The sequence below is a fragment of the Eschrichtius robustus genome, chromosome 20 (genome assembly GCF_028021215.1).
Source record: "Eschrichtius robustus isolate mEscRob2 chromosome 20, mEscRob2.pri, whole genome shotgun sequence".
NCBI classification, from domain to species: domain Eukaryota; kingdom Metazoa; phylum Chordata; class Mammalia; order Artiodactyla; family Eschrichtiidae; genus Eschrichtius; species Eschrichtius robustus.
The window spans coordinates 13755565-13781440 of record NC_090843.1 but is presented as its reverse complement, the minus strand read 5'-3'; the positions used below and the strand labels follow the sequence as shown (position 1 = coordinate 13781440).

The following is a 25876-nucleotide window of genomic DNA, read 5'->3' as shown; positions in this document are numbered from 1 at the left end:
AAAACTAGAGGCTAGAGCCAGCTGTTTTCTAGAATCTCACAGCACAGCTGAGGCAGTGGGACAAATGCTCTGGTCCAGCAGTCGGCAAACTATGTGGCCTGGTGCCTGTGTTTTTAAAATAAAGTTTTATTGGAACACAGCCGTACTCATTCATTCTGTGACTGCTCTCACGATACCACAGCAGATACCGTGTGGTTCAAAGAGCTGAAAATATTTACTATCTGGCCTTTTACAGAAAAAGGTCGCTGACCCCTGTCTAGTGCAGTGCTACTGGGTCCAGCACTAACCAGCGCTGTCCGGGATGATGGCCACTCGCCATATGTAGCTTATGAGCATTGGAAATGGGGCCTGTGCAATGGAGGGACTGAATTTAAAATTTTCTTTCCTTTTAATTAACTTAAACTTTAAAACTGATACTCGATTCAGCTCTAAGAAAACTTTTACATATGTGTGAGACACACCACTCAGTAGACATAAATCTACTGTTTAAACTGAAAATTTTTATGAAATCTCAATTCACATCAGGTACCTCTGATGAAGTTTTAGCATCTGGCTTGAGATTGCTTATAAGTGTAAAATGCACACTTAGTAACAACAGCAAAAAACTTAGTAACAACAACAACAAAAGTAAAGCTCATTAATAATTTTTAAATTGATTGCATATGGAAATGATAGTATTTTAAGAGATACAGGGTTAACTAAAATATATTCTTAAAAATAACTTCACCTGTTTCTTTACATATGTGGTTTGCATTTGTGGCTCACATATTTCTATTGGATGGTGCTGGTCTACGCCCTAAACTTGACCATCAGGGATGGAGAGTCAGGCCATCAATCCATACCAAGACTTCAGAGGCTGGCTGGCTGGTCAGGTCAAGGGTTTCCATGTGTTTCCAAGCTAGCGAGGTAGAGCACTGGTGATAAGGGATGCACTTGGAGAAGCTCTCCCTTTCTGAGGACCGGCATTACCTGGACCTCCAGAGGGGTGATAATTGTTCACTGTGTGCTATGATGGAAAGCACTGCAGTTTTAAAATTGAAAACCTGCAGCCAAAGTCCTGATTCTGCCTTTGATGAGTTTTGTAACCCTAGACAATTTGCTTAACTGAGCCACAGTTTCTTATCATTAAAATGGGACTAAGAAAACACCTCATGGGACATGGTGAGAATCAAATGAGAAAAAAAACTTACAAATTAATATGCTTTATAAAATGTAAAACTGTACGCTGTAGCTATGGCTCCTTCTGTTTGGCAACACATCTGACTGGAAGGTGAAGATCTGTTTCAGTTGTTTCCATTTTGCTACAGTTCTATACAGGCTAAGAGAACAAGGCATCTGCCATACACACCCCTACGATGCAAAAATCGGGGAAAACATGACCATCAGCCCAAGACCATCATTTCCTTCTGCAAAAATTGTATTAGATGGTAGTCAGATCAAACACTTCCCAAAACATTATAAAAAACTTGGGAACATCCACTTATATGATGTCCCTAGGGCAGTCAAATTCACAGAGACAGAAAGTAGAATGGTGGTTGCCAGCAGGGGTGGGGAGTTAACGCTTAATAGGACAGAGTTTCTGTGTGGGATGATGAAAAAGTTCTGGGGATGGATGGATGGTGTTGATATTTGCAAAACAATGGGAATGCACTCAATGCCACTGAACTGTACACTTAAAAATGATTAGAACGGGCTTCCCTGGTGGTGCAGTGGTTGAGAGTCTGCCTGCCAATGCAGGGGACACGGGTTCGGGCCCTGGTCTGGGAAGATCCCACATGCCGTGGAGCAACTGGGCCCGTGAGCCGCAATTGCTGAGCCTGCGCGTCTGGAGCCTGTGCTCCGCAACGGGAGAGGCCGCGATGGTGAGAGGCCCGCGCACCGCGATGAGGAGTGGCCCCCACTTGCCGCAGCTGGGGAGAGCCCTAGCACAGAAGCGAAGACCCAACACAGCCAAAAATAAATAAACAAACAAACAAACAAACAAATAAATAAATAAATCCCATTTTTAAAAAAAACAAAAAACAGCTCCAAATAGAAGTCTTTAAAAAAAAAAAAGAAAATTGAACCAAGGGAAAAAAAAAAAAAAGGTTAGAACGGTAAACTTTATGTGATGTATATTTCATCACAATTCTTTAAAAAACCTGGAACATGTCATTTTCCCTTGTTGCCTACTTACTTCACGCCTCAAGGTGGCCATCTATCAGTGATTCTATTTTTATGATTATGAAAAAGCTTTTTTTAGGACAGGGACTTTTACATTTGATGGATCTTTGGTTTGGAAGCTTATTTGAAGGTGTTGAGCCAAGGGGACAGAACTATAAAATGACTTCCCCCAGAGACATGTTGCATGAGACGCCCGATGCCTGCCATGCCGGGGGAGATGCCCGGCTCGCTCTGCCCTAAACTTAAATGTCTTTGACATTAGCAATCTGGAGGATTCCTGTTGCTGACGTTCCCAAGCAACACGGTGCTGACTGTGACAGTGTTACAGACAAACACCCTGACAGAAGGGAAAGAGTGATTAACCGAATACAAATGCATCCTGATCCCGCCAACCTTAACGAGGGTCACTGAGAACCCCAGCTCCTTATTGAACAGGACTGTCAGAGTTCACAGCCCAGCCCCTCCATTTGCCTGGGAGCAACTCTACAACAAGCCCAATTCCATTTCCTTTATTCCGTTGGGAAGGTATGGTGTGTATTTTTACCTCCAAGGGCTGGATCTGATTTGGGTTCTGCAAAGACGTGACTGGTTCGCGCCACCAGTCTTTCTGGCTCTGCGATTCAAATGTCCAGATTTCTCCATGTAGACAAGTGAGGTTTAAAAAAAAAAAGGTGTAAAGTTCCTTGGTGTTTCGTCAGCTCTCTCCCTGCCAGGTCAATAAAGCACGAAAACCAATATCCGATCCCACAAAGAAAATACAAACCTGCAGCTCATATTTCAGGATATCAGTGCATCATCACATATTTATCTTTTCTCCCGGATCTTTATAAGCAGCTGTCAGAGGTGCCTTGTTTATTACGTAATACTGTGTCATAATGCCAGGGTGCAGGAATGAAAAAGCCGATAAAAAGATTTAAGAAGGAGCTGGGTTATTGACATTTAATTCAAAAATCCACCTTCTGTGACAAACTAATATAAACAGCATTGTAGGCTGGTGCTTAACCCATTCTAACTTTTGGACTAAACTGAATAGAAATAGAGCAACTCCATGCCAAGGGAAGGGCTCAGGGTATGCTTCGTGCTGGTGCAAGCAGAACTCTACGCCTGTGACTGTACAAAACCGCAAATTGTTTCTAGTACACTCAGCCGTCCAGCAGCATAATCCACTTGACGGAGTACGGGAGGGTATAGTACATGAAAAGTAAGAGTGCACATTTAAAAAAAATAAGTTTATTTATTTATTTAATTTTTGGCTGTGTTGGGTCTTCGTTGCTGCACCAGGCTTTCTCTAGTTGCGGCGAGCGGGGGCTACTCTTCGTTGTGGTGCGTGGGCTTCTCACTGCGGTGGCTTCTCTTGTCGCGGAGCACGGGCTCAGCTGCTCCGCAGCACGTGGGATCTTCCCGGACCATGGCTCGAACCCGTGTCCCCTGCACTGGCAGGTGGATTCTTAACCACTGTGCCACCAGGGAAGTCCCAAGAGAGCACATCTTAACTGCTCCTTCCAACACTGACTCATCCTTGGGGGTGGTATTCTAGCCCTGAGAACTCATTTGATGCACAAATTGAAAAGGCAAAATGATAACACGCAGTGAGTAGAGGCTACTTTATAAGCATCGGCTCAGGCAAGAGGTGTCATCCCCTGGTACTGATAAATGAGAAGCTGAACACGTTAGCCATTAGAGAGCAGCATGAAAAACCACAAAGAGAGCAAAGACAGGAACTGCCAGAACTCAGTTCAAAACTACAAGGGTAGTTGGCCCTTGAGGCAGAACATGGGATTTCTCCAGATGTTGGCTGGGGGACACTCTTGGTCCCTTCTCGTTCATGCACTGAACAAACAGAGTACATCAGGCTCTGTAGATACTGGAGGCAGAGAGATGAACAAGGTCGACCTGGTCTCCGGCGAAGAGGAGGGTTTCCTGAGTTCCACCTCGAAGACACAAGGCTGTGAGCTGAAGGAACTTGAGGCTGACATAAAAGCCATTGGACCATTTGCCAAGAAATGTGAAACCAACTGCAACTCAAGTAAATGGAGAGGTTTGGTAACAGGGCTGACTTTTAGAAAGCAATCAAGGCTCTTGTGTTTACTACAAAGCAGAAACCCACAGCCAATCACAAGACCAAAAAGGGAGAAAACTAAGATAGAACTTTCCCGGAAATATATCCTGCACCGTCTCCTTGCCACACCCTGTCGTGTCAGTGCTCATCTCCTTAACCTTGGCCTCATAACCAGAGATGTTTCTAGGAGAGTGGTCCATCTTTATGGGGGTAACAGGCTCTTTCCAGAATTAGAAAAGCCCCTGTTTGTGAAGCCTGTTGGACCTACCAATCCTTCAGGAAAATGATGGGTGGCATCAAGAGATGCTGTTGTTCTGGTTAAAGCTAGAAATACACTCGTAGGAATGACAGCAATTAGTTTTAGTGTCTTTGAGAACTTCTGAGAGCAGAAGAGCACACTGAATGCGAAAAGAAGCACTTGCTGCTTCATGTACAATTGAACAATGGGAGCTCTTAATGTTTTGAAAGAATTATTCAAGACACTTCATGCCTAGAACAAGAAGACCTCAGTAATATTTGAAGGTCACTGAACCCCTCTGCTTGCTTAAGTGCTAGCTGACACGGCAAGTGGTTTCAGGGCTCTGCTAACTCTCTAGCAATGATGAGAGAGAGTTATGACCAAGTTATATCTGTGGTTCAAAGTCTGGAAAATTCCAGCATCTGCCTTCACCCCACTTTGGAGGAGTGGCCCCAGGTTTCACATGCCTGCAGTGGTACCTGTAGCCCATAGGTAGCCATAGGGTATGTGGTTGGGTGTAGGGAAGGCACCATTCTCCTAAGCAATAGCAGCCTATGGGTGTTTCTTCCTTGGTAAAAAGAAGCAGATAACTGATGGAGAAAAGTATATGGTTGTCAACTCCTGCTCTCCTGAGACAGTTCATGAAGACAGGCAGAACAGAGTAAACTGGGTACATTTCCAGGAATTGCTACATTTAAAAATCTATCTTTTTCAGATACATCCACCCCGATGTTCACAGCAACACTACTCACAATAGCCAAGACATGGAAGCAACCTAAATGTCCATCGACAGACGAATGGATAAAGAAGATGTGTTATATATATACACACACACGATGGACTGCTACTCAGCCATAAAAAAGAATGAAATAATGCCATCTGCAGCAACATGGATGGACCCAGAGATGATCATACTAAGTGAAGTAAGTCAGAAAGAGAAAGACAAATATCATATGATATCGCTTATATGTGGAATCTAAAATATGACGCAAATGAACTTATCTACGAAACAGAAACAGACTCACAGACATAGACAACAGACCTGTGGTTGCTAAAGGGGGAGTAGAGGAGGGATGGAGTGGGAGTTTGGGATTAGCAGATGCAAACTATTATACAGGATGGATAAACGACAAGGCCCTACTGTACAGCACAGGGTACTATATTCAATATCCTATAATAAACCGTAATGGAAAAGAATATGAAAAAGAATATGTATAATATATGTGTGTGCATGTAACTGAATCACTTTGCTATACATCAGAAACTAATACAACATTATAAACCAACTATACTTCAATAAAATTACAAATAAATAAATAACTTTCTGATGCATCTCAGACTTATTCTAATGACCCAGAGAGAGATTCCATCAAGTGGTACTTTTAAGGCCAAGTGGTGGCCCTGTTCTTGCTCTGTCAACAGTCAGTAATCCTCCATCTCTGTGTGTATTCTCCTAAGGGAGGCAATGCCATGATGAAATAAATACAATTCACCGTGTTTTCAAAGAGTGGGGAGAAAAAAAGAACACAGAGACAAAATGATGAACCAGAATGTTGTTCCTCACAGGATTCTTTTTTTCATTTTTTAATTGTGGTAAAATATAGTTAACAAAATTTACCATTTTAGCCATTTTTAAATGTAGAATTCAGTTGCATTAAGTTCATTCAAAATTGTTGTGCAACCAACATCACCTTCCATTTCTGAACTTTTTCATCATTTCAGAAAGAAACTCTGTCCCCATTAGACAGCAATTCCGGTCCTCCTCCTTAGTAACCTCTAATCTACTTCCTGTCTATGAACGTGTCTATTCTAGATACCTCATGTAAGTGAAATCACACAATGTGCGTCCTTTCTTGATGGGCTTTTTCACTTTAGCATAATGTTTTCAAGGTTCAACCACGTTGTAGTATGTGTCAGAATTTCATTCCTTTTTAAGGCTGAAAAACATTCCATTGTATGTGTATACCATGGATGCTTATTCATTCAACTGCTGATGGGTATTTGGGTTGCTTCTACCCTCTGGCTATTATTGTGACTAATGCTGCTATGAACATTGGTATACAAGTATCTGTTTGAGTTCACACCGAGATGTGGATTTGCTGGATCATATGATAATTCTATGTTTAACTTTTTAAGGAACCACCAAACTGTTTTCCACAGCAGCTGCACCATTTTATTCCCAGCAACAATGCACAAGGATTCCAGTTTCTCCTCATCCTTGCCAACACTTGTTACTTTCCATTTTTTGTTTGTTTTTCAATAATAGCCATCCTAATGGGTGTGATGTGGTCACATGATGTTGTAAAGTCAACGCTAATTTCTTTCTTGGATCTCACTGTTGTAAGGCCCTCTTTAGGTGGTGCTTGGGCATGTCAAATCTGTCTTCCAAATAAGTACTTGAGACAGCCCTGGGAGAGATTTCAACTCTACCATTTATTTAAATCAGAAGACCTTTCTGATAAAGCACTGATGAACTGAGGTGGTTATTTTTCAGGGGGTTGGAGGGTGTCCCTTTGAAATGCTCTGCCTGCAAACAGAAGATGAAAATGCAATAAATCCCTTTAAGTAAAAAGGCCCCAACATATTCATAATAGTTAAGTCACTATGGTGTAGGGTACCACAAAGAGACAGCCATGAATTATTACCTTAGGGAGTCCAGGGGTGGTGGTGGGCATGACCTGAAAAGGCACTTCTATTTCTCTTATAGAAGCTGCTTTCAGGATTATTTTGATGGCCCAGCCAGGAATGTAGTAAATTATAGAATCACAACGTAGAAGGCAGCAAACAGTCTTGCAGAATTTACTTATGAATCAAACGTGTCTGACTTATATTCAAAGATTTGAGGTAAAAAATCCACTCTGGGTAATTTGCCTTTTTCATGTTTTTCTTATAGTTTAAGTCACTCTCTATTCTATTTTAGGTGACAGCTACTCTTGAAAAAGTAATCTTGGAAATAACTTTAGACTCTGCAGTGGATTTAAGTAGTTTCTCATACTTGCTAGTTGTGTGTGTTTGTTTTTTTTAAGTATACAATTCAGTAGTTTTTAGTATATTCACAAGGCTATGCAACTGTCTCCACTATCTAATTCCAGAATATTTTCATCATCCCCAAAAGAAACTCCACACCCATTAGCGGTAACTCCCCGTTCTCCCCTCCTCCCAGCCCCTGGCAACCACTAATCTACCTTCAGTCACTGTGGATATGCTCATTCTGGACATTTCATACAAATGGAATCATACAGTATGTGGCCTTTTGTGACTGACTTCTTTCACTTAGCATAGTGTGTTTTTTTAAATTGAAGTATAGTTGATTTACAATGTTGTGTTAATTTCTGGTATACAGAAAAGTGATTCAGTTATACATATATATTCTTTATCATATTTTTTCCATTATGGTTTATCACAGGATATTGAATATAGCTCCCTGTGCTATACAATAGGACCTTGTTGTTTATCCATTCTGTATATAATAGTTTGCACCTGTTAATCCCAAACTCCCACTCCATCTCTCCTCCACCCCCACCCACCCCTGCAACCACAAGTATGTTCTCTATGTCTGTTGGTCTGTTTCTGTTTTGTAGATAAGTTCATTTGTGTCATATTTTAGATTCCACATATAAGTGATATCGTATGATATTTGTCTTTCTCTTTCTGACTTACTTCACTTAGTATGATCATCTCTAGGTCCATCCATGTTGCTGCAAATGGCATTATTTCATTCTTTTTATGGCTGAGTAGTATTCCATTGTATATACATACCACCTCTTATTTACCCATTCATCTGTCAACCTAAATGGACATTTAGGTTGTTTCCATGTCTTGGCTATGGTGAATAGTGCTAGCGTAATGTCTTTAAGATTCATCCAGGTTGTAGCATGTATCAGTATTTCCTTCCTTTTTTACTGCCAAATAATATTCCATTGTATGGCTATCCCACATCTGTTCATTTATCACTTGATAGATATTTGGGTTATTTCCACTTTTTGGCTATTACAAGTAATACCGCAATGAACATATATGTATGAATCTTTGTGTGGACTTGTGTCCATGTCTGTTGGGTAGATATCTAGGGGTGGACTTGCTGGGTCATATGATAACTCTATGTTTAACCTTTTGAGGAACTGCCAGACCGTTTTCCACAGCTGGTACACCATTTGACATTCCCACCAATAATGTCTCATACTTACTTTCGATAATTTTAAGTTACTTGTAGAAAGTCAAACAAGTGACTTCAAAAACCAAGAATAAATTATGGGACAAGTGTGGCCTTGCTTGCTCATGTCACCATATTTGAAACTTGGGCACGTCTGATGAACAGACATCCTGGGCAACTGTCCAGGCTCATGGTGTCTTTTCATTAATCTGCGGGACAACAAAGAGCTAAGTATGACACTACAGACAATTAGGAGCCAAGATAGCAGATCCAAAGGTACTAATTATACGACACATACGGAAAGTGTGCGAGGGTTAGAAAGGGAGCGGCACAGGCTACAGCTGTCCAGGAGGGCATCACACAGGAAATGAGGCTTGACCTGTGTGTGGACAGGCATTAGCCTGTTAAGAAGGAAGCGGGAAGTCACAGCCTGCAAATAAATCCTGGGCATTTACTTGCTCACAGCAAAACCTCACTACTTCCTAGGGCCTCTGAAGGTGCACACAGAAATAATAATAAAAGCTGCCACACAAAAGGGTGTGAAGAAAAGGGAACGCTCCTGCACTGTTGGTGGGAATGTAAATTGGTGCAGCCACTATGGAGGACAGTATGGAGGTTCCTTAAAAAACTAAAAATAGAGTTACCATATGATCCAGCAATCCCACTCCTGGGCATATATCTGGAAAAGACAAAAACTCTAATTCAAAAAGATACATGCACCCTTATGTTCACAGCAGCACTATTTACAATAGCCAAGACATGGAAGCAACCTAAATGTTCACCAACAGAGGAATGGATTAAGAAGATGTGGTATATATATATATATACAATGGAATACTACTCAGCCATAGAAAAGAATGAAATAATGCCATTTGCAGCAACATGAATGGACCTAGAGATTATCATACTAAGTAAGTCAGACAAAGACAAATATCATATGAAATCACTTATATGTGAAATCTAAAAAAACGATACAAATGAACTTATTTACAAAATAGAAATAAACTCACATAGCAAACACACTCGTGGTGACCAAAGGGGAAAGGTGGGGGGATAAATTAGGAGTTTGGGATTAACAAATACACAACTACTACATATAAAATAGCTAAGCAACAAGGATTTATTGCATAGCAGAGGGAACTATATTCAGTATCTTGTAATAACCTATAATGGAAAAGAATCTGAAAAAACTCAATCGTCTTGCTGTACACCAGAAACAAACACAACATTGTAAATCAACTATACTTCAATAAAAAGTTGTTTGTTTTGGAAAAAAAAGCGAAGAAGAAAAATGCTGCTACACGGTGCTAACTTTTCTGGGGTCAGCATGGTCCTAAAGCATTCATACTTATTTAATCCTCACAGCAACTCTATGAGATAGTAGTATTTTTATCCCTGTTTTACAAATGAAGAAACTGGTGCGCAGAGAAGTTGAGTAACTTGCCCAACTTCACCCAGCTAGAAAGTAGCAGAGGTGGGATTTGAACCCAGGCAGTCGAGCTCCAGGATTTACCATCCCTTGTCTCTGGCATTAATCTCCTCAGCCACTTGCTTGACATGAAAAGCTATTTATTTATAAGTCTGGGTGAAAGTACCCTGGGAAGTAAAGTGACTTTCCTCACTCTTTCATGCTGCTGACAGTTTTAGGTGGATATTAGGAGTTTTTTAAGAGGTGGGAGATGGCAGTGCCAATGAGAGCAAGCAGAGAAGGAGGTCACGGGAAGTTACCAGGGGGGACAAAATTAGAAGCTAAGAGCCCAAGGTTCTTGGCCCTGCTCCTGGAAACTCTTCCTCCTACACAAATTCTGACACACGGCAATTAAAGGAAGCATACCCATCCACACAAGTCCTTGAGATTTTAAAGTAAAAATTAAAATTAATGAGTCCATCTAATTTGGACTCACAAAACACGTGGGTGGAAGAAATTCCTGAAGCTGACAGCTGATGTGACAGTTATTTCATGAAAAGGAATAGAACTTCCCTGCCTGCCTTCAGATTTGAATGTTTCCATATGTGATTGTAAACCTTAGCCTGAAACAATGTGCAGGACAGACGCTGAATATAGATATTCTGGGGAGAAAATCCCTTCAGCTTCCCCAGTCAAGCTGATGTGAGGGAAAGTGAGATGAAATATCCACTTCTCTTCACCCTTCTTGAGAGCCCAAGGCAGCGGGCTCAGACGCTCTTAACAACTGAAATTAGATTCCTAAAGGCATTGTGGAAAACAAGAATTGCATACTCAAAGGCTTCATTAAACTACTGCAGTCATCTGAATCTAAATGCACTGAAGTGATAGATGCTACCCTTTTGGCTCCATCCCCCCTCCCCAAGAAATGTAAAATCTGACTTACATGTATATCCCTAGTGATCAACCTTATAGGACAGTCCGTAAGGCAAACCACAAACTCCTGTCCTCACTCCTAGAATGAGGAAAAGACTCTAACATTGAAAAATCACATCTTTCCTGGTTTTCCTCCTCTTTGGCAAGCCTCCTCCCCATTCCCAGAGGAAGACATTTCCAGAACTTCTGACAACCCTCAAGAGGAGGAAGGCCTTCCTCCCTCCTCTAGGGCAGATGGTATTTGCATACTGACATATTGTAAATCCAGTCACCCAGGTAACAGGCTCCCGTTAGCAACAGCGCAACGAAGGTCAGCTTGATTCCTTCTAAAATTAGAAGTCAGACCAATCGGATTTTTAATTGTTCAAGGTAGGATGCCCTGTTAGATGGCAAATCCAATTCTGAAAGTGAATTTTTCAATTGGGAGATTCAGCACAAATTAATAAGGGCAAGTTGGCGGGGGAAGGGCAGGGGGCAAAAAAGGCAAGTTGGAGCATTTCAACATGATAATAACATAGGTTCTGACATGTGGAAGATTTTGGCTCTGTGACTTTCCTGTTTCTGTGAATAATCCTTCTATGACTCCAGTGTCCGTTAGTAGATGCGTTCTCGACCTTGCATCTCCCTTAACCTTCACAGGCAATTGGTCATTAACGACTGGTAATTCCATGCCAGCTATCTCAGGCCTTCCACAGTTGGCCATCTCCAACTCCACCGTGGTCCCCTGTCTCTCTGCCTCATCTCTCCCTCCCTCACAGTCAAACCGCTTGGCACTAAGACCCATCTTTTCCATCCTCTTTTGTCTTGGCCCACACAGATCCCTCCTACCTGGGATTTGCTCCCTTCTTTTCTTTCCCTGACCATGGACAAGGGTCTCGGATGGGCTTCAAGGAGTGCATGAATTGTGCACAATTCCCCCCACTGTTAACTTCTCAAAAGAGCCACCTCCCCGCAAAATGTTAAGAGCCACCAGCTATCTAATTACAGATGGTATCTACACTGGCATTTCCCAAAATGACTTTAAGGAACGTCAGTTCCATAGGATGTTAGTTAAATAGTGGGGAGAAAAGAGCGTCACACTCACATAAGCTTGGGAAACACTAGGTCAAGCAGGTCGGACGGGTGTTTTTAACATGGGCCTTTGCTGCACCTTAGCTGTACGGACGTGCACTGTGCACCACTGATTTCACGGGAGACGCTTTCTCAGCAGACGCTTCTCAATGTCCCCTCGGTGGCCCCTAGGAAAGCTGGGCTTTACTTCTAATCACAACTACCAAGTCATGCACTGCTTTGTGTTAGTTCCTCCATTACTCTTTTGAGCTATTTATTTTTTACTCCATATTTTTAACAATTGTTAGGAATCATATCATTGCACTTATCACCTTACGTTGTGCTCATTTTATATCATTTTATATCCATCTCTCCTATTAACTGGAAGCCACTTGAGAGTGGAGTACACACCTTGATATCATATCCCCAGTGCCAAACTGACCAGAGCTTAGACGCTCAGTATATGTCAAATGAATGACTGAAGGAATGAATGATTGAGCCTATCTCCCCAACTGGATGACAAGTTCCTTCAGAACATAAACTACATTTTAAACCTCCTATGTTCCCATAGCACCTAGAAAACAGCTTTTCATATGGCAAAAGAGTCAATAAAATTATGAAAATTTAAATCCATTAGAGAATATTTATCAAACACCAATTATGCCCTGGGCACCAAGGTTATTAAAATGATAAAGTACAGTCCTTGCAGTCAAGGAGCTTAGATTCTGGTAAGGGAAATAGACATATAAACAAAAAATGATGATAAAATGTAAATACTTGAAAAGGAAGCACAGGCTGCCTGGGAACACAGGATAGAGCCCTCGTGTATGCTTGTGGAAGCCGGGAGGGGTCAGTGCTGTGATGCTGAGATTTGATGAGGGATCTGCCATTGGGGCCTGACCACCCAGGTCCTCAACCGGCCGTGCTGAGCCACACTCTGGGGGGGAAACTGGACAAGATGCTGCTCAAGCTGAGGCATTATCACACTTGCTCTGTCCTCAGCCCCAACAGGGGCTCCAAGCTCAGTGAGCGGGCCTCCCCGCCGGCAACTGGTGGGCCCTGTTGCCCAGGGAGAGCTGTCCTGGGGGTGAGAGCCAGGCACGCAGCCTGGCTTCACTGTCCTCAAGTCCACAGCCAAAGGTTGACCCTCTATGTCTTACCACTTTGAGAGTTAAGGACAGGCAGTCCAAAGAAAGGAACATACCAAGGGAAAAGAATGGAAGCACTTCTCTCCTCCCTGAGAAGGAGGGCACGGCTGGTCTCATTCACCCTCTTGGCCTTCAGCCCACGAATGCCGGGACTCCTAACCCTCAGTTTTATGGGGAAAGCTGGGGATCCTAAGAGGCAGCATGCCAAGAAAGACAGATCATGTCCCTGGACACAAAGCCAGTAAACGTTCCTCCCCTTGATCCATCCAAAAAGGTTCTCCTGCTCTTTGCAGGAGGAGGGGCAGGGGGTGGGGGGTAGAACAACCCAACACCTAGGCCTCGGTATCTTTTCAAACTTCCGAGTTAAGGTTGAGAATCACTGGGGAAAAGGAGCAGAGAGGGCCCTTAAACGCCCAGTAGAGGCAGGTTGTTAGGACGGATTCATATAGAATTCATATCTCTATTGTCTCCAGGGGCAGGTTAGGTCAATGAATGAACATCATGGCTAAAATGAACAGACTGGGGCTTCCCTGATGGTGCAGTGGTTAAGAATCCGCCTGCCAATGCAGGGGACATGGGTTCGAGCCCTGGTCAGGGAAGATCCCACATGCCGCAGAGCAACTAAGCCCATGCGCCACAACTACTGAGCCTGCGCTCTAGAGCCCGCGAGCCACAACTACTGAAGCCCGTGCACCTAGAGTCCGTGCTCTGCAACAAAAGAGGCCACCGCAAGGAGAAGCCCGTGCACCGCAAGGAAGAGTAGCCCCTGCTCGCTGCAACTAGAGAAAGCCTGTGCGCAGCAACGAAGACCCAACTCAGCCAAAAATAAATAAATAAATAAATTTAAAAATAAAATAAAATAAAATGAACAGATTCACTTTCTTGGCAAATTAAACACATGGGGCAATCCTTCACTTATACATAGAAATATGTTCAATATAATATTTTTGTCTTAGTTTCCCACTTTTAGTAGAGACATGGGTACCAGGATACATTCCTCTACCTTAAGGAAAACAACAAGCCAAGTATGACGATGAATTATAAATGATAACCAGCTGCATGGGAGAGGGAAAGGGGAAGAACCGGTGGTGGGAGAGGGGTGGCAATAGGAACCTGGAGAACCCACGCCCCGTCTAAAGGGGACGCAGCGACCCAGCTCTGGTGGATGCTAGTCAACATTTCCTATTACTCAAGAAAAGCTGAAAATGTAGATTTTTATATGAACATCCCACTTCTAAATGTTGGCCAAAATTAAAAAACAACTCATAACACTCTATAAACATGAGAAACTGGTGAGCTACATTTAGCCACATTAGTTTGTAACCTCTGATTACATGTAACTCAGTTACAATAAAGAGAGAAAACAGATGTGCACAAGCAGAATAATACTGGAAAGTGTTATATTCAGAGCCAAGCTGCCTCATTAATGTTTGAACCCCAAGACAATTATGGGAATACAGAAGATGTAAGAACACTGTAAATGTTTTAGCATAGTTCCATTTTCAAAGGTTTTCTCCATATCCTCACCATCTCAATACTGATACTGGCTAGGAAGCATAATTTAGAAAACAAGAGTACACTTTATTATAGCAATAATAACAATAGTTAGTGTTTCCTGAACGTTTACACTATATGAAGCAAGGACTAAATGCTTTACATAATAATTATCCCATTTAATCCTGAAGGCAACCCTTTGTTGTAAGCAAAATTACCATCTCAGTTTTCAGATGAGGAAACTGGGGCATAGAGAAGTTAGGAAAATTATCAAAAGTCACACAAATATGTGGAGCAGCTGGGACTCACCCCAGGTCTCTCCCACCAAAAGTCCTGGGCTGGACATCACTCCTTCCAACTCTGAGGCAGGAAGTGGTAGTCAGCACAGGGGTCTGAAGAGAGGGAACAGATTTCCCATCCTGGCAGGTAGAGCATAGAAATGAGGAATTGAAGTGCACAGCCAAGTAGAAGCCGGGGAAGGACTCAAAGAAATACAAATGGCCGATAAACAAATGAAAAATGTTCAACCTCAAGTATTCAGTATCACTACAGAATTTTACAATGGAAAGACATGTAAAAAAAAATCTTTTTAACACAAACTAAAACTTCTCACCTATCAGATTAGTAAAGATGAAAAAGGTTTGCCAGTTTTGGTGAGGTGGAGGGAATAGACCCTTGATCACACTGGTGGGAGAGCGAAGTGATTAAATCCTTTAGGAAGATGATTTTGTCTATTAAAATTTAGGATGTTTATATCATTTGACCTAGTTACTCTACCCAGGAATTTTTCCTAGAGAAACTCTTTTGCAATTGTGCAAAGATTTATATGCTTCAGATTATTCATGGCTTCATTATATGCAATAGCACAAAGCTGGAAAAACTCCAATTGTCTATCAATGCGACCAGCTAGATAAATCAAGGTACATCCAAATAATGAAATACAATACAGCCATTAAATCATGAAATAGATCTCTACTTGCCAAAATGGAAAGAAGCCCCAGATGCATAGTTAAGTGGAAAAAAAACAAAAAAAAGTAAGCTGCAAACAGTAGGTATAGCAGAAGTTTCAGTAAAGTGCACACACATCTATTAGTATATGAAATGGGGGAAAAAACTAAAAAAATTATATAGTCAATTGTTAACGATAATTACCTAAGAGAGGATTGTGGGAAATGTACTTCTGTAAGGTTTGAAGTTTTTATAAAAAGCATGTGTTTTTCAATTAAAGAAATAAGTTGGTATGGAAAAGGTGACCCTATGCTGAAATTGCAAGGCAGGATTCCTATTCCTGGGGTGTACGGTAGACAGAATTAGAAAGGGACCTGAGGGTGTTTATTGACATGGGCAGCTGCACAGGTTGTGTACTGCACAAGAGCACCCTCTTGAGTTGTACAGGGCTTGGGGCATTAGATAGGGTCTTGAAACAAGAACTCAGAAAGGTAACCAAAGCAAGAGTCTTGGCATCTATGCAGGACAGGAGGTTATCAGAAGGTGGTCCAGAGAAGAGAGGTAGAAGTTACCCAAAATAGGGAGAAACTCCTATCTTTTCAAAGTAATTTGCAAAGCTCTGCATAAAGTGAGACTGTGTACTTAGAATTGTTGAAGTAAATCTGCCTCCAATTTGAGTGGATTGTGTCCTAGAATTTCCTTTTCAGGCTAAAGTGTTTTGAAGCTCCCATAGAAATAATATCATTAGGTCAGCCTGGGGAAGGCTAACTGACCCACAATTTTCCTACATAAAAGCCCAACCACCATTTCTAATAATGTTTCTTAAAAAGAAATGCATTGAGTTCCAGCAGTGTGTGAGGAAATGAGGAACTTAATTCCTCTTCCTTGCCCTCAAATAGTGGAATGTTCCCCAAAGTATGTTCCTCTTACATCTAAAGGATGTGAATATTATGTTCCACTTTAAAACTTTTTTTTTTTCCCCTTTTGATCAGAGAGCTCCATAATCAAATAAGTCTGAGAGAAACTGGTTCAAACCAAGTTGAACAGGTTTTATTTTATTTTATCTTATTTTAGTTTTTAATTGTGGTAAAATATACATCACAGAAAATTTACCATTTCAACCATTTTAAAGTATACCATTCAGTGGCATTAATTACTGCCACAGTATGGTGCAACTATCTCCAGAATTTTTTCAGCATCCCAAACAGAAACTCTTTACCCATGAAACACTAACTCGCCATCCCCCTCCCACCCCCCCACCCCTGGCAGCCACCATTCTACTTCCTATCTCTATGAATTTGCCTATTCTAAGTACTTCATATAAGTGGAATCATACAATAGTTGTCCCTCTGTATGTTTTGTAAGGACACTGAGGTTTCCGGCTCGGTTAACTGGTAGGATGGGGAAAAGGGGACTATGTTCCGGGGCTCGAGGTAGGAGGAGGAGAAGCAGACTTCAGAAGGAAGACAGAAGTTTCTGTGAGGTTGAGGAGTCAGGAAGCAACTAGGTGAAGGTGACCTCGACATAATAAACACATACTGGTTTGGAGTCCATAAAAAAGACCTAGGCTGGACCACTGAAATGGACAGCATCCTGAAGGATGGTAGAGCCAAGGCAGAATAGGGATGGGAGGCAGGACCCAGCAGCATCCAACAATTAGGGGGAGAGGAAGGAAGAAAGCCTGGGGAACACAACTGAGAAGGCTCAGCCAGAGACACAGAAGGAACCAGGAGCACGCCTCCTAAGGGTTCCCCTGCCTCTGGTCTGCGGCCTTCCATTCAGCCTACTCGTTTTGGAATCACCTGTCTAGAGCACAGATTTACTCTTGATCTGATTCTCTCACCCCAAATTTAAAACCTTCAATGTCTTCCCCCAATAGGCAGAGCAAAATCTGGCCTCCTTACCAAAGTTTCAAGATCCTCTCAGCCCTGCCTCTCTCACCACTCACCCCACTTCATTTGCTGTGTTCCCGCTCAATACTGCACATTTTTTCAATGGGCTCTTCTGCTTGGTGTACGCATCATTCTTTCTTCATATTTGCCTATTAATATTTTGCCCTCATTTCAAGGTCCAGCTTCCCTCTCACCTTTTCTGAGAGGTCAAAGTGGATTCCTGAAATGGGGATGATTGTGCCTATTCCTTATAATCCTACAGAGCTGCACTATATCCTTAAAAAACAACAAAATCATACTATTATCTGGTTATTAAATTGATTTGTTTTTCCTTATAGAAAAATTAGAATATGGAAAAGGGTTTTTTTACTCATCCAGAAATAAACAATAGTAACATTTAGGTACACATTCTTTTTAGTCTTTCAAAATGTTTTTAAGCTAAATTAGAAATTATACTGAATATATCACTTTGTAAAGTGCTTTTCCTAACGGAATATATTATTATCAGCATTTCCCATATCTTTAAATATTCTTCAGAAATTATTAATGGCTGCAAAAGATATCCCCTTGTATGAACATAATTTAAAGAGCACCCAATTACCAAATAAGAATTCAAAAATTGTTTGTTTATCCCAGTGCATTACACATAGTAAGTATACTTACACATAGTAAGTATTCAGAAGACGTTTGTTGAATTGAATTTTTATCATTGATAGAAGACAACAGCAATTGCCAATTCCTGTTCTGAATTTACTCTAGCATTCAAATAGCAAATAATTTGTTTGTTTATTTATTTCATTTTGGTCACTCCACGCGGCTTGCGGGATCTTAGTTCCCCAACCAGGGATTGAACCTGGGCCCTCGGCAGTGAAACGTGGAGTCCTAACCACTGGACTGCCAGGGAATTCCCACAAATAAATTATTTAAATGAAAAAAAAGTTGTTTTCAGCTTGTATGGTAACATGGACTTGCAGAATTTATAAACTTTTGTCAGAAAAGCCAATTAAAACTGAAGAAACTACTACTTTCCCCAGCCCATGAGGGCCACCACATCTTCTTCCAAAGACTGAAATCCATGATTAAGGCATTGATGTGGACAAAACAAACAAAATCGTAAATCTATAGAGAGATTGTATATTCAGAAAACTTCTATAGATCTTTAGCATCATCTAATCTGGAAGTTTGTGTAAAATCTTACTTCATCTTTTTTTTTCTCCTTTCTTCAGTATTTCTCTTCACATTAAAATACATTGGCATTTTTTCAGTTGGTAAAAGCCAGTTAAATAGGATTTATGCGCTTGCCCACGATCAAGTGAACTTTCATTGTCATTAACTGGTCTACCTGGCACACAGTCGTGTCTCCCCAGCATGACGACTTAAGGAAGGAAGGAGAGAAAATGTAAAGGAACTGAATGGAACTGAGATCAGCCCAGTGTCCATGAGGGCAGGCAAGGGGTTTCAAGGATGGGGTAACAACAGAGGGCCAACAACTGGAAAAAGCATACGGCCAAAAAGCCATGATGATGGAAGCCCCAGAGCAAATTAGGTAAAGAGGTAGTGCTGCTGGCCAGAATACAAAGAAACATCGGCAAACAAATTTGGGAAGAAAAGAGAGTTACTCCACAATTTTACGTGTGGCCCAGCTGGCATCTGTGTGAAAAGGTACACATGCAAGTGGCTTCCCTGGTGGCGCAGTGGTTAAGAATCCGCCTGCCAATGCAGGAGACACAGGTTCGAGCCCTGGTCCGGGAAGATCCCACATGCCATGGAGCAACTAAGCCCGTGCGCCACAACTACTGAGCCTGCGCTCTAGAGCCCACGAGCCACAACTACTGAAGCTGGCACACCTAGAGCCCGTGCTCCCAACAAGAGAAGCCACCGCAATGAGAAGCCCACACACCACAACGAAGAGTAGCCCCCGCTCGCCACAACTAGAGAAAAACCGCCTGCAGCAACAAAGACCCAACACAGCCAAAATAAAACAAATACAATAAAATAAATTTATATAAAAAAGAAGCAATATTGTAACAAATTCAATAAACACTTAAAAAAAAAAAAGGTACACATGCAGAGGTTCAAACACATCCCTTTCTCTGAAACTACTATTTGAAGATCTCCTCTAGACGTCTAAGAAGTATCAAAATTAAGAGCTCAAGACAGAAAAGATCTAGTAGTGTACAGTGAAACCAGCAAAATAGTTATGTCTAAATAATCACTATAAATATGAAATACTGACTGAAAATAAAAATTTTAAAGTATAATATTCAATGCAAAAAAAAGTACTAATAACATTCTGAGAGCTACATGTTTTATTGTAGGTGGAGGTGGCTTGAAGGAACATAAATGAGGAAGGGGTGGGAAGACAAAAAATATTGTTCCACGTATTGATTACCTTGACCTCGATAATCAGAAAAAGTAAAGGTTGAGAATGCTTTTTGCAAAACTTAAAGGAAGGATTAAAACAGGATGTGAATTTTCAAATCACTAGAGAAGATATAGTGCATATAGCAAATAGCAAATGTTAAAGGAAAAGTAAAAATAAAATAAGATGAAACAAGATCATACTATTAGTTATAATAAAAAAAGATACTATACTTCCATATTAAAAGGAAATAACTTTCATATTGGGTGGAAAAAAATAAAACCCAGGGACATCTTTGCTTACAAGAGACAAGTCTAAAACAAAATGAGACTGAAATGTTACAATAAAAGGATGATCAAAGATTTAGCAGACAACAAACAAAAAGAAGTGATTTTGATTCATGATAACAAGGGTTATATGTTCTTTTTATGTGTTCATGGAACATTTATAAAAACTAATCATATAGTAAACCACAATAAAAACCTAAATAAATTCCAAACGAAACTATACAGGACTCACTGTCACGCCTTCCCTCACCCCTCAAAAAAACCTCACTTAAAATAGCAGAAGTCTAAATCAAAACCCCAACAGTTGGAATTTTTTTTTTTTTTTTTTTTTTTGCCATGCTGCACAGCTTGTGGGATCTTAGTTCCCCGACCAGGAATTGAACCCAGCAGTGAAAGCACTGAGTCCTAACCACTGGACCACCAGGGAATCCCCCAACACTTGGAAATTTAAAAGAACTTTTTGATAAACTTTTGGTTCTGGTAGAAATGGAAACTACAGCTATAAACAATTTAAAAATAGAAAATAACAATAGGAACACTATATATTAAATATTAGGTGATATAAGCAAAGTTGTTATCAGAAACAAGATAAACAGATGGGAACATGACTATTATATAAGTCTTAGGCTTAAAGGAAACTAAGTCCAAATTTAGATGCCATTAAATATTATATGTATATATAAACATATACACATTAGAGAGAGAGGAAGGAAGGAAGGGAGGGAGGGAGGGAGGGAGGAAGGAAGGGAGAAAAGACTCTCCAAAATATTAAGAGTAAAAACAAAAAATTGAGTAGTTATCGCTGGGTTGTGAATTTCTTTTTTTCTTTTTTTGAATTTCCTAAATATTCTCAATGAGAATGTACCACTTTTATAATCAGAACAAAATTAAACAAAAGCTCAACAAAACATAATTTACAGTCATCAGAGGGTAGGAACAACACAAAACACCATCTTGCCAAAGTAATCAAGGCAATTAAAATTCTCTCCTTTTAAGACTTTTAAGCTCTAGCCTGCTGATGGTTGTTACAAGCCTGTTTTTACTGTTTCAGCACAGTTCCATCCTCTGGTCTTGTGCCTGGATGTCAGGTATGGTGTGCAGAGGCTGCCAACTCCTAACCATTAGTGCCTCTTTTTAGGGAAAATCAAGCATTCAGACACGTGGGGAACCATGAATAGTGTGGTGACTGCTATTTTAAGGTTAACAGTGTCATATAGCAGCATTTGCATTACAGAATTGATGGGGAAAAAATAGAATGGCTGAAGAGAATTTCCTCTTTTGTTGTGTGTTATTTTGGTTTCTTGTTTTTTTAAAAACAAATAAGTGGGAGTTAATATAAATGGCACTTCAAATATCACAAGCCACCCCAGACAGCAATTTGAATCCACATGAAAAAAGAGTGCCAGTAAAGGTAATTATGTAACTAAAAAAATAGCATAAACACATATTTATCCTTTCTTGTCTTAACTGATTTAAAAAGCAATAGTATAAAACAGTATGTCTAGAATTGTACTGTTGGGCCTATAATGGATAGAAATGTAGTATATTTGACAATAACCGCACAGAGGAGATGTGTGCGAAGAAAGCTATATTAGAGGAAGGGAATGGTACCAGATGGTAACTCATATCCGCTGACACCAATGAAGAGAGCCAGGACGCCCCCCACCGGACCAGTGAAGCCGCTTCGCCCCTTGCTTTGGACCTCGGGCCTCACTCCTCCTCCAGATGGACCCCAAGTGCTCCTGCCCCACTGGCGGCTCCTGCAGCTGCGCTGGCTCCTGCACCTGCAAAGCCTGCAGATGCACCTCCTGCAAGAAGAGCTGCTGCTCCTGCTGCCCCGTGGGCTGCGCCAAGTGTGCCCAGGGCTGCGTCTGCAAAGGGGCCTCGGACAAGTGCAGCTGCTGTGCCTGATGTCGCGGAGAGCCTGCCCCGGGTGTCAACAGAGCAACCAGGGCGAACCTGCATTTTACCGTTTTTCCTACAACCGGACCTGACGCTACATTCCTTTTTCTATGAAATATGTGCGTTGTAATAAAAGTTGTTGACTTCAAAAAAAAAAAAAAAGAGAGCCAGAAACGGTAAATAAATAGGTTAATATAACAAACTCTATAAATATATACTCTCCATTTCTTCTCTCAGCTTCTTCAAATGACTTAAAATTATATAAAGTAATAATTATAACAATGTACTGTTGGCTTTGTAACACACACAGCTGTAATACATATAATAATAATAGAACAAAAAGAGGGAGGAGGACTGAAGTTTCCATGTCTCACTGGAATTAAGTTACTATAGTATAAATCTGAAATAAGTTCTGATACATTATGATGTATATGGTAAGCCTAAGAGTAAATACTAAGAAAATAACTTTTTAAATAGTTTAAAAAAAATCATTAAAATAATGTAAGTGCTACACTAGAAAATAGTCACTCAATGCAAAAGAAAGCAGTGAAGGGAGATAGAGGAACATAAAAAGACGTAAGACATGAGATATAGAAAGCAAAAGGTAAAACAGCAGATGTAAATCCAACTATATCAATAATACTAATTGTGAGTTGATTAAGCAATCCAAAGCAGAGATAATCAGGTTTGATTAAAAAAAAACAACAACAACAAGAGGGACTTCCCTGGTGGTCCAGTGGGTAAGAATCCGAGCTCCCAATGCAGGGGGCCCGGGTTCGAGCTCTGGTCAGGGAACTAGATCCCACATGCATGCTGCAACGAGTCTTCATGCCTCAACTAAGAGTCCACATGCCACAACTAAAACATGCTGCAATGAAGATCCCACATGCCACAACTAAGACCCGGTGCAGCCTAGATAAATAAATATTTTTTTTAAAAAAGATCTATCTATAAGCCATCTACAAGAGAATTTAGATGCAAAGTTACAAATTGGTTGAAAGTATAGATGGGAAAAAAAATCATGCAAACAGTAGCCATAAGAAAGCTGGAATAGCTGTATTAATATCAGACAAAGTAGAATTTAAAACAAAAACACTACCAGAAATAAAGGGGGACATCTTTTTTATTATGAAGCAGAGAATTTTTTTAAAAAATTTTTTTTAAAAATTTTTACTGGAGTATAGCTGATTTACAACGTTGTGTTAGTTTCTGCTGTTCAGCAAAGTGAATCAGTTATACATATACATATATCCTCTTTTTAAGATTCTTTTCCCATATAGGTCATTACAGAGTATTGAGCAGAGTTCCCTGTGCTCTACAGTAGGTCCTTATCAGTTATGTATTTTATATATAGTAGTGTGTATATGTCAATCCCAATCTCCCAATTTATCCCTCCCCCGCTTTCCCCCCGTGGTAACCATAAGTTTGTTTTCTGCATCTGTGACTCTATTTCTGTTTTGTAAATAAGTTCATTTGTATCATTTTTTTAGACTGCACATATAAGCATTATCATTTGATATTTGTCTTTCTCTGTCTGACTTACTTCACTTACTATGACAATCTCTGGGTCCATCCATGTGGATGCAAATGGCATTATTTCATTCTTTTTTTTTTTTTTGAATTTTATTTATTTATTTATTTATACAGCAGGCTCTTATTAGTGATCCATTTTATACATATTAGTGTATATATGTCAATCCCATTCTTTTTTATGGCTGAGTAATATTCCACCTTTTCTTTATCCATTCATCTGTCAATGGACATTTAGGTTGCTTTCATGTCTTGGCTATTGTAAATAGTGCTGCTATGAACATTGGAGTGCATGTATCTTTTCGAATTAGAGTTTTCTCCAGATATATGTCCAGGAGTGGGATTGCTGGATCATACAGTAGTTCTATTTTTAGTTTTTTAAGGAACCTCCATACTGTTCTCCATAATGGTGGTACCAATTTACATTCCCACCAACAGTGTAGGAGGGTTCCCTGTTCTCCACATGAAGAGGGACAATTTATAATGACAAAGAGGTCAACCCATCAGGAAGATACAATTATAAACATGTATGCCCCTAAGAGAGCCCTGAAATACATAAAGCAAAAATTAATGGGAGAAATAGATTATTACACTATAATAGTTGGAGACTTCAAAACCCCACTCTCAATAATGGATAGAACAGTTAGGCAGAAGATCAACAAGGAAACAAAAGACATGAACACCATAAACCAACCAGACCTAACATAACATAGAACACTCCACCCAACACAGCAGAATACCTTCTCTTCAGTGCAGAAGGAACAGTCTCCACGATAGACCAATTGCTAGACCATAAAACAAACTTCAATAAATTTAAAAGGACTGAATTCACTTAAAGCATGTTCTCTGACAACAATGGAATGAAATTAGAAATTTGAGGGCATCCCTGGTGGCCCAGTGGTTAAGAATCTGCCTGCCAAAGCAGGGAACATGGGTTCGAGCCCTGGTCCCGGAAGATCCCATATGCCACGGAGCAACTAAGCCTGTGCACCACAACTACTGAGCCTGTGCTCTACAGCCCGCAAGCCACAACTACTGGGCCCGCGTGCCACAACTACTGAAGCCCGTGTGCCTAGAGTCTGTGCTCTGCAACAAGAGAAGCCACTGCAACATGCACTGCAACGAAGAGTAGTCCCCACTCACCACAACTAGAGAAAGCCCGCTCGCAGCAACAAAGACCCAACGCAGCCAAAAATAAAAATAAAAAATAAAATAAATAAATTTATTTACAGAAAAAGAAATTTGAGAAATTCACAAATAGGTGTAAATAAAACAACTCACTCTTAAATAACCAATGGGTCAAAGAAGAAATCACAAGAGAAATTAGTAAATACTTCTAAAGGAATAAAAATTAAGATACAACATATCAAAACTTATGAGATGCAGCTAAAACAGAGAAAAGTAACAGAGAAAAATCAATGAATCCAAAAGCTGGTGCTTTGAAAAGATCAACGAAATTGACAAACTTTTAGCTAGACTGACCAAGAAAAAAAGACAGATGACTCAAATTACGAATATCGTTAAACACTGTTTTGTTAAAATATGTTTTCCAGGTCCTTTTGCCCCAGCAAGGAATGGGTTCTAGAGAGATTTTAGCCATTTCCTTGTAACTTTTCAGCAGAAGTTTGAAATTGTGCTCTTTAATAGTTTTGCACATGTGGCTGCCAGTTCCTGGAATAGCAAAGCAATGATTGCCTCTGTGCCTTTTTAGCTGCTTTGCTTTTTAGATAAGACCTGTTTGGCACCAACCTGAGAAAATGGGAAGATCTGAGTGGCTGTTTTGTTTATACAGTGTTGGCGTGTTTTCATTTGCTCTAAACTTCCAGGCAGATACAAAAGAAAATGAAAACGGCTTATGTTCAGTAGAGTGGTCAAGTGGTCCTTTGGGGGAGGATGCCCCACAGACTCCTGGAAGGTTGGAGAAAATACCAGGGCTGCAAAGAAGTTACCCAGAAACCCTTTTCCTTTCAAATCCGAGTCCCTTCCGTACACTCATTTGTGAGAGGAAGCAGTTCTATATGTGATAATTTCTCCCACCTTCCGCCCAGTTCTACAAGTGGGAAGTCCAAAGTGTCATCCTGGATGCCTCCCTACCCCACCCCCAGCACATCCCGGAGATTTATTTCCCAATAACTCTCACCTCCACTGATTCTCTCCATCCCACAGCTGTTGCCCTGGTCAAAGATACAACCACTGCTGGACCCCATAATAGCTTCCAAAGAGGAGTGCTCGAATCTACCCTTGTCCCTATCCGTTTCCTTCTCCTCACTATAAATCTGTTTTTGTCGCTTCCCAAGACAAAGCCCTTC

The 25876-nt window shown here is 40.7% G+C and overlaps 2 protein-coding genes across 2 annotated transcripts in view; one reads left to right on the top strand and one right to left on the bottom strand.

Annotated features, from left to right (window-relative positions):
* PITPNC1 (phosphatidylinositol transfer protein cytoplasmic 1) overlaps nucleotides 1-25876 on the bottom strand; it is a 257536-nt gene that overhangs the window by 136056 nt on the left and 95604 nt on the right. The gene's annotated exons all lie outside the window — the stretch shown is intronic.
* On the top strand, nucleotides 21797-22193 carry LOC137754579 (metallothionein-1E). The gene has a single exon (XM_068530342.1). It carries the CDS (start codon nucleotides 21861-21863, stop codon nucleotides 22044-22046), a length of 186 nt encoding a protein of 61 aa, XP_068386443.1. The 5' UTR covers nucleotides 21797-21860; the 3' UTR covers nucleotides 22047-22193.

Coding starts and splice junctions, on each gene's coding strand:
- LOC137754579 (XM_068530342.1), top strand. CDS start 21,861: ATGGACCCCAAGTGCTCCTGCCCCACTGGCGGCTCCTGCAGCTGCGCT.